At 36.2% G+C, this 9,707-nt stretch overlaps 1 protein-coding gene across 1 annotated transcript; it reads left to right on the top strand.

Moving 5' to 3' along the window:
• Positions 1 to 2,876: 2,876 nt before the first annotated feature.
• On the top strand, positions 2,877 to 9,136 carry HELRODRAFT_110881 (hypothetical protein; the record flags this gene model as incomplete). Its single annotated transcript, XM_009016656.1, has 15 exons — positions 2,877 to 2,983; positions 3,178 to 3,289; positions 3,750 to 3,891; positions 4,464 to 4,612; positions 4,720 to 4,968; positions 5,113 to 5,203; positions 5,608 to 5,928; positions 6,174 to 6,237; positions 6,549 to 6,732; positions 7,103 to 7,300; positions 7,719 to 7,851; positions 8,056 to 8,249; positions 8,376 to 8,449; positions 8,662 to 8,747; positions 8,970 to 9,136. The coding sequence occupies exons 1-15, from the start codon at positions 2,883 to 2,885 to the stop codon at positions 9,134 to 9,136; spliced, it is 2,265 nt and encodes a 754-aa protein (XP_009014904.1). The 5' UTR covers positions 2,877 to 2,882.
• Between the last annotated feature and the right edge of the window lie 571 nt (positions 9,137 to 9,707).

Raw genomic sequence — 9,707 nt, forward strand, 5'->3', positions numbered from 1 at the left:
GAAGAATTTGAGGTTGTTTTCGATTTCATTTTAAAATTTAAAGATGTCTTCATTTACTTGTTTTTAAATTTTTAATAATTTTGTGTTCAACTTTTGTATTTCAAATGTCCCATCTGACTATGATGATTGGTGTAGTGTAGTGCATTATTATGAGTCTTTTAATTCTGCTTAAGTGCAGTTAATGTTGAATCTTAAATTATAATTATGTGAATCAGAAAATATAGGTCTGAAAGTTTAGGGTAGAAAAAGTGTTACATTTTAATGACTTTTTGATTTTGTTGCCAATTAGTGTCACTAATCTGTTCTTTTTGTAAGTTAACATTAAATTATCATTATCAGTTGTGTAATAGTTTAGAAAGATTGTTTTGCTGGGACCTTAGTATAGTGTTTGATTTGATAAGCTTTTATAAAAGTTATATTTTATTGTTCAGCTCAAAATTTGCTAGATTCCTATTTGAGAAATAGCTATGAAAATAGTTTTATTTTTGTATTCATAAAGGTTTGTTTGAGTAATAGTTCAGTTATAGTTGAATGTAATAACTTTTCTTAAATGTGAACAGAAGGAAGGTTCCCCACCAACTGACGCCATATTATTCAACTCGCTCAATTTCTCTTGTGCCTGATAAATCAGCTAGGCCCCGCAATGAGGGTGGAAAGAAGAATGAAGGGGAAGATGTTGATGATAGTGATGATCATGAGGATGATGAAAACTCTGATGACGAAGACGATGATGATTATTATGATGAGAACGAAAATAGTGGTGATGACGACAATGAGGATGATGAAAATATAAAATATGCAAATGAGAACAGTACTAGTGATTCCTTTCCATATAAAAAAAGTTCAAACAACAAAGAGTCAAAGAACAGAAACAAAAAGTTGGAAAAATATCCAAGTAAAATTGCAGCAGCTGAACCCGGCAATTCGGCCATCACTAGATTTAAACACGGTCTCAAAATTAAGTTAAACCAGATGAAAGATTTAAAAAAAAACACAAATGTAAATAAAACTTCGTCATTGACATCAGTTGAAAATTCAAAATATAGTTTCAGACACAGAAATGCTGGGGATGAATCAACAGGCAGCAAGACAGGTAGCAACAATATTAATAAAAGTGCTGGTAAAGTTCAAAAGTCATCAACTCAAGAGTCTAATGACGACAGTTTCACAGTGAATAGTGTCAAGTTAAGCAACTTAATGAGTGACACTGAAGATGAAGATTATTCAAGAAGTAATAAATTAGGTAAATCTAGAAAAAAATCCATTTCAGATGATGATTTGATAATTGATAAAGTTGTTTATGAAAACTCGAAAGCTGATGTATCTGGTAAAAATATCTCAGGTCGAAGGAGTAGTGGCAGAATAATTAGTGTTGATTTTACAGGTAACAATGACATTGAAGCAGGAGATAACACCGAACATTCTGTTGACGATAACACTGATTCAAATCATGCAAATTCTTGTGGAGATGATGGTGGCCTTAAAAAAGTAGATGAGGTACATACTTTGAAATTTTATCCTCCTTCAGTTAGTTTTTTTTGCAGTTGATTTATATTGATCAACAGTTTGCTTGATTTTTTTTTTAAATTTTTAGCAACTGGTGTATAAATTTTATAATGTCTATTGAACATATTTATATGTTACCTTTATTTGTAAGCAAAATAAACGTTAATTTAACTGAACTTAGAATAATAAAATAAGCATCAAAATTAGATTGACATGTACACAAGAGTGAAGAGAGAGAGGAAGAAAGTGAAGAGGGATATGTATGGGATACCGATCCACGAAAACGATGACGATGACCATCAAATAAGTGGATGTAGGAGGTCCAGCAGAGTCAGGTTCAAATGCAACAAGAATAGTTCTAGAGAAAGTGAAGAAAATGATGACCATCATAAAAATGAAGAAAATGAAGATGAAGAGGAGGGAGGTGATGATGATGATGAGGATGAAACGGAAGATAGCAGTGATGATGATGATGATGAAGGTAAGCATTATAAAGATTTACAATTTCTTTGTAATGCTTAAATGATAGTTGGTTTAACTCAATCCATTCAGACACCAGCTCAGGACGACGTGCTTACAATCTGAGGCAGCATAGAAAGACCACTGATTATTATAGGCACCCTAATCTAGGTCTGCTTCGGCTATCGCCACCCTGTGAAATAATTTTCTGATATATTTTTCATAGTTTTTCAGTACTACGATTTCATTTCTATTAAAAGATTGATTATACAATTGAAAAAAATTATTAGTTCAATTTGTTATTTATAGTAGAGGAGCAAACAACATTTGAGCCCTCAATATCAAAGGCCTACAAGTCTCCGAAGAAGCAGAAAAAGAAAAAAGATAGGTCAGTCACGTCACATCTCTTTCATTTATTAAAAAAATGGGATAGGCCCTTGGGCAAATCCCTTGCCGCCTCCCTTCTCTGCAACCATTTTCTACTCTTCACGTCATGTTCTTCACTATTTCCACTGACTTTCAATCGTCCTCACTCAGTTTTTTTTTATGTAATTTCAATTTATTCATGCTTGTCATTATAAACTTGTCACATTTTCAATAATTTTAAATAATTGCCGTGTTTACTGGTTCAGAAATTTATTTATAAAGACAAAATCTAACTTGATATATAATTTGATTAGATATGAGTCATTATATATAATTTACTGTTCTGAAAATTACTTGCTAATTCCAACTACGAGATTGGCTGGTCTGTTTTGTTCCATTTTACTAGATATGATTATCAAAGTAAGATTTGTAAATCTGATAATGCCGATGATGATTTGGATGACGATGATGATTATAGTGATAATGGTGGTGACGATGATGGCGCTAGTTATGAAGATGTTAATCATTCAAAATTCCCTATAAGACGTCGGATGGTTATGCAGAGTTCATCATCGAACTCATCATCATCATCGGAGGACACTGACACAACTGGCGATGGCTTAGAAAAGTTTGAAAACAAGAGAATGAAGAAGTTGAATAAAATCAGACAAAAGTTTGACACTTTTATTTATAAAAATTAAGCTAAAAAAACTTCCCCTTACCCTGGTAGTCTTAGTTTATTTCATTTATCACCAGACTGCATCATTAGCTTGTAATCTGCAATTAATCAAGATCAATTATTTCAAAATTGAACATTTAATCTCTCAACCATCACATGTGTATTAGGTTTCTGCCAATGAACTTAAAAGTGGAAGACATAATGACAAGTGCCTTCAAAGATCGAGCCCATGTTGGATCCAGCATGGCTGATGTCGAACCAATGAATGTCGACACATCTGTCAGCTTCTAAATTTTTTTTATCATTTTGAAACCTATTCATATTGCCCTGATCTATTATAGAAATTCAAAATGAATTTAAGTTCAAAATTTCATGATGTTGTATTACTAATCTACTGATTAATAACTCTTAGATGATTTTCCTAATTTAAATTTATATTTAAATCTTGTTACATTATTATTTTACGGTTGTATTAGTTTGGCAATTTCTAGTTAACTTGGTTGAGAGCTGACAATGAAAATAACTATATTTTTGTTGTTCTCCAATTGATTACCAGACTAAATTTGGCTAACATAAGAGTTAACTTTATCATCAAATTGACTATAACTATTTTTTACAAATCTCTTATTTGCTGGTTTATTTGAGGCACAAGCTTTCCATTGAAAATGGCTACATTTTAAAAATTGGCTGAGAGACTGCTTTTAAATGTGACGACTGACTTACGAATGCCTCACTCCAGGTGACCTTCAAAGACGTGGGCGGCCTTGATAAAATTCTCTTCTCACTGAAAGAAATGGTCATCCTGCCTCTGATCTACCCAGAGTTTTTCAAAAGTTTCAAGGTCAATGCACCCAAGGGCGTCCTCTTCTATGGGCCACCTGGTAATTTCGTTCATTATCTCCTAGCTTGTCTTATTGTTTAGTCATGTTCACTGAGTAACCGTCATTGATTTGAAGCAACACACCTCGTCTGAAGTTGTAGGATGAGACAAATAGATATCATCTGATTGTTGCTGCTTTAAATACTGTTACATTTTATCATTCAAATTATTTGCCTCACTAACTTCTAACTGAGTAAATAACTTTAAAATAATTTGTCTTTTATTCTTTGGAACCTTTCCAAAGCTGGTTTTTTATTTGATAGCACCTAATGTATATTGATTGTTATCCTTAATCAAGTTAAGCTTTATTAAAACTACCCTTTTTAAGGGCTATTTAACACTCCTATATTTAGAAACAAACAGCATTTGGTGAACAAATAAATATTAATTTACTTATTAACATTGTTTTTGTGTGCATTGTGGATTATTGAGAGACAGCAGGTCACTGATCAGGAAAGATAATCTTAATGATAATTCTCAATAGTTATCACCGACATCATTACCTTATCATTACCGTATCATCGTCTTCACGATCAGTAGATCATTCCAGAAATCCCACCTCCACTAACGCAGGCACTGGAAAGACACTGGTGGCTCGAGCTCTGGCTAACGAGTACAGTCGCGGCAAAAGTAAGATCGCATTCTTCATGAGGAAGGGTGCCGACTGTTTGAGCAAGTGGGTTGGTGAGTCAGAGAAACAACTGAGGATTCTGTTTGATCAGGTTTGTTGAGGAAATCGTTAACAGAAAGACCAATGCTTTTTTACTTATAAATGTTCATGATTGAAAACATTATAGACTTCAGATGTTGATTCGATTTCTATCTTCAGGCTTATCAGATGCGACCCTCCATCATATTCTTCGATGAAATTGACGGTTTGGCTCCAGTTCGTTCGAGCAAGCAGGAGCAGTTCCACAACTCCATTGTTACAACTCTATTGGCTCTGATGGATGGCCTGGATGACAGGGGGGAAGTCATCGTGATCGGATCAACCAATAGGATCGATTCTATTGACCTTGCGTTCAGGAGACCTGGAAGATTCGATAGGGAATTGTGGTTTCCTCTGCCCTCTTATGAGGTGGATTGATGCTTGTTGCTATGTTTTAAATTAGCGGAGATTTTGTCGATGTCTCGATAATCATGTTCTCATTCCAGTTTGATTATTTACAACCACCATAATCATCGTTTGAAGTTGTCATCTTTCTTGTTTATTAATTTGAAGGGTCGACGTGATATTTTGAAGATATATACATCAGATTGGACACCAAAGTTGTCAGATGATGTCTTGCATTATTTGGCATCCAACACCATTGGTAGAGTTTTCACGTTTTCATGAATATTTTACAATTTTACATTATTTCAATATTTTTTTTAATCAAAATGATAAAGTCCTTAATAATTTTATTTAGGCACTCACTGGTTCATTTATTAATTTTTTTCAACGTATCTATTGCTTATCCTATTGAAGATGACAAATTTAAGAGTGATACACTGTCAAGCACTGGCACTACCCCTCCATTCACTTTTGGGTGACCATCAATGCATTGTTTTCAATTTTGACGTTATTTTTCACAAAGGTAGTGAGAACTTTAAAACAATGCGGTGATATACATCGTGGAACATTTAACAAGCGCAATGCTAACAACAGCAACATCAGCAACAATCACATCATCAACAACAACAACATCATCAACGCTAACAACAACAAATAACACAGGTTACAGTGGAGCAGACTTGAAGTACTTATGTTCGGAGGCAGCCCTGAATGCACTGCACGGAACCTACCCACAGATATTCTCCACAGGCGACAAATTGTTGATCGACACGAAGGAGATCCAGGTCAGTCCCAAAGACTTCCTCACTGCGATGAAGACGATTGTTCCATCGTGTGACCGATCCATCACGCCATTCGCAAAAATGTTGCCTCCATTTCTGAAGCCTCTCATTGGACGACAGTTGCAAGAACTTTCCCGACAGGTCACTGAGAAGATTTTTCCTAAGGAGAAAATCAAAGGACTTCTTTCAAAATTTTCTAGAGGTTTGTTCATTGTTTGTGCCATTTATTGTAAGATAGTTGTCTAAAGTATTTTTAATGCATTTTCAAAAATGTTTTTAATTAACAAAAACGAATAGTTAGTTTGAAATTGTACGAAAGATGATTAAATGAAGTATGCTGCTAAATGTGCTGGAGACTTGTTTCCTGTAATGTTTTTGAAATTTTTCGAAATGAATGCTTTTACATGCTGGACAATTATTAATGTTAAGTCAATCACGACCATGAAGGGCCAGGAGCAACAAATGAATTTGAAGAAGTTTTTGATTGTGATCTGCCAGATATCAACTCCAGGTATCATCTTGTTACAGTTACTTCAGTAAACAACTTTACAACATTTCTTCACTTTGGTTTCTGTCAATGAGACAATGTTTTGAATGGCTGCACTTACATATATTAATGTCCTTGGACTTATCAAAGTGCTTTAGTTCTAATTTTAAACTGTTAATTGTTAACACTCGGAAAGTCAATTAAATCTTTATTATTATACATCCTGTATTTTAACAAAAAAAAAATCATTGAAACGAAAAAAGCATGGGAGCAGTTAAGCACACAACTGAAACATACAAACCACCGTAGCAAGCAAACAAACAAACAAACAACAGGCACTCAGCACTGGTCAGCTTGAAGTCCAACAGTTTGTTGGTGTGTGGCCGGGCTGGACAGGGACACACCAAGTACATCTGTCCTGCCCTCCTCCACCTGTTTGATAACCTACCAGTCCACGTCATCAACCTGCCCGCCTTGTATGGTAATGAGTTCAAAACTCCAGAGGAGTCACTGGTGCATGTACGTACGTGTGTGTGCGTGTTTGCGTGTGTGTGCGTGTGTGTGATTGCGTGAGTGTTATGTGCGTGGATGTATGCGTGCGTGAGTGTGTGTGTATGTATTTGCGTGTGGATTATTGTTTGTAAATGGCATGGTGGTAATGAAAAAAATGATTATTAATAAGTCTGCAGAGTTATAAATAGCAATATTTAATGACAAAGTTAGTGATCGAAAACAGTTACCATATGGTTTAATGTCATATTGAAATGGAATTCATCACGGCAAAACAAATATACTGCCAGTAATTTTTTTAAAACTTAATCAGTTCAAGCTGTTTCAAATAAATTAGTATGCCGAACTGAGTTGTGAAACCATTGTTGTTTCTCTGCAGATAATAAAGGAGTGTAAGTTGCACACTCCATCCATCCTCTACCTTCCGAACATCAACCATTGGTGGAAAGAGGTCAGCCGTTCAGTTCTCTCCATTCTTGTTTCTATGGTCGATGAACTTTACCACACAGTTCCTGTTTTTGTTCTGGGGTCATGTGACGTCATTGATTACGATGATCATGATCCCGTGCCTGACGTGGTAGATTATTTTTGCAACCATCTCACTCAGTTGGAAGTTTAATATTTCCTTCTACACGCGTATTTTTTTGTTTTACAATTTTCTCAATATTTGTTTCATTATTTATTCATAAATTTCAATCCTCTACGCCAGTTTGATTGTACTCAAACTATTCTAAAGTAAATCTCAAAATTATGAATTACATAAGCGAATGAATGAACGGACACGGAGATTTTAAGAGCAGACTGCACTGTAATCATCTCATCAGCACACTAATTCGTCTTCTCTCCATGCACAATGTTTCACAGACTGTCCTTAGCATCAGACACACACACACAGAGACAAACACACATGCAGACACACACACACACATGCAGACACACACACACACATGCAGACACACACACACACATGCAGACACACACACACTTACCTGCAGATCCTCAACTTGTTTAATCACAAGAGGGAGATCAGTACGCCAACAGAGGAGGACAGGGAAGCTTTCTTCCAGGATCTCATCTTCAGCATTTTCGATCAACCAAGGATAATAAAACCATCAGACAGGAGAAGAGGTTGATTTCGTTCAGTTGTTTGAAGCTGTTGGTTAAGTGTTACAATTCATCTAAAGAAACTTTTTTCTCATTTTCTATAGCTATTTACAACGACAACAACAACCGTATATATGCGCAAAACAATCCCAACGACAACTTTCTCACAACCGCACACAACAACTCACAACCACGTACAACCGTACAACGTCACAAAACACATTACAGCCAAAACATCAGTGCCTCTACTTACTGCTCCACCCGTTGAACTGCGCAAGTTGAGCAGCTTGGAACTGGAGAAGTTGAAGGTGATGGAGGAGAAGACGTTGAGAGAACTGAGGTTATTCTTGAGAGATGTTATCAACAAGTTGAGCAGGGATCGCAAGTTTGCCATCTTTTCGAAGCCTGTTGATGAAGATGAGGTTCATATTTTTTAGAATTGTTTCTCCGTTTTAACATTTCAAGTTCCTTTCAATGCTTCCTTAACTTTGTTGATTAGTTTTTTTTTAAATTTAATTTAATTTCGTCACCACCATCATACCGTTCAGGTGCCAGATTATTACAACATCATTCATCGCCCCATGGATCTCTCAACCATGATGTCCAAGATTGACCTGCACAAGTTGGTCATCCTGTTTTATTGGTCGTCCAGTTTGGCCATCTCGTGTTTCATTTCATTCCACACCACCATCCTACGATGTTGTACCTAGTTATTTGAGTTACCCGATTGTATTCTCCTACTTAATTTATAGTTTCTTCATTTACTTTACTCATTTTTTTATTTGTTCGTTCATTCACTTGGTCATTCCATCATTCGTTCACTCACTCACTCAGGTATCACACTGTAGGGCACTTCCTTCAGGACATTGACCTCATCGTCAGCAATGCATTGGAGTACAATCCTGAAACTGATGAAGCTGGTGAGTTTGTGTTCGCGTTTATTCATTCATTCATTCATTCATTCATTCATTCATTCATTCATTCATTCATTCATCCATTCATTCATTTTTTAATTCGTTTGTTTATTCATTTGTTTGAGTTTATTTTTCGCTCATACATCCGATGAACACAATGAATAGGGAGATGTTGGGGACAACATACTCCCATCTCGCCATAATATTCCACGACGCACTGATTGACAGATCGCAGCATTCGGCACCGCGCATGCGCGCTGAAGGACACGGCATACTGGATCATTGACAGCAGGCTGGACGAGGACTTCGACAAACTTTGCAAGGACATCTACATTTCGAAAATCAACAGAGGTTCGTCTGCAGTTCTGATCTGTTGTTGCAATCAATTTACTTAGCACTAATCTGTAACTAAACTACACGCACATGTTCATGTTTTTTGTTGCAGGGGACAATTTGGATGAAAGTTCAAAAGCGCCAAAATTTTATTTCACCAAACCTCCCGGCGATAGATTGAAGAGTGTTGAAAGTGCCGCAAATGTAAGAAATAATTCTTCAAAGTTTAAGAAGAATAAGAATCTTGAATGTGATGCAGCCGTGTCTCACGACGACCACAGCAATGAAGCAAGTGGTGACAATGCGTCGTCAGCAACTAACCTAGTCGGCTGTAGCAGTGACAACAGCATGCAGGTCGATGACACTGAGAGTCGCAAGAAACAAGTCAGAACTGCTAATCATAAAAAATTAAATGCTAACGACGACGACGACAATGCTCACAACAAAAACGTCAGCAACAACTCCCGCCATCGTCGATCAAAAATTTCGCCATGGTGTAAGAGTTCAAAAAGAAGGAGGAGTCACAAGAAGGATGCCCTCCTTCCGACGAATCGCCACCATGGACACCAGGAGGTCAGCTGCTCATTAATATTCAGATTTTCTTCGATTTAATGTTCATATTTTTGCATCTGA

The sequence above is a fragment of the Helobdella robusta genome (genome assembly GCF_000326865.2).
Source record: "Helobdella robusta unplaced genomic scaffold HELROscaffold_19, whole genome shotgun sequence".
In the NCBI taxonomy this organism is placed as follows: Eukaryota; Metazoa; Annelida; class Clitellata; order Rhynchobdellida; family Glossiphoniidae; genus Helobdella; species Helobdella robusta.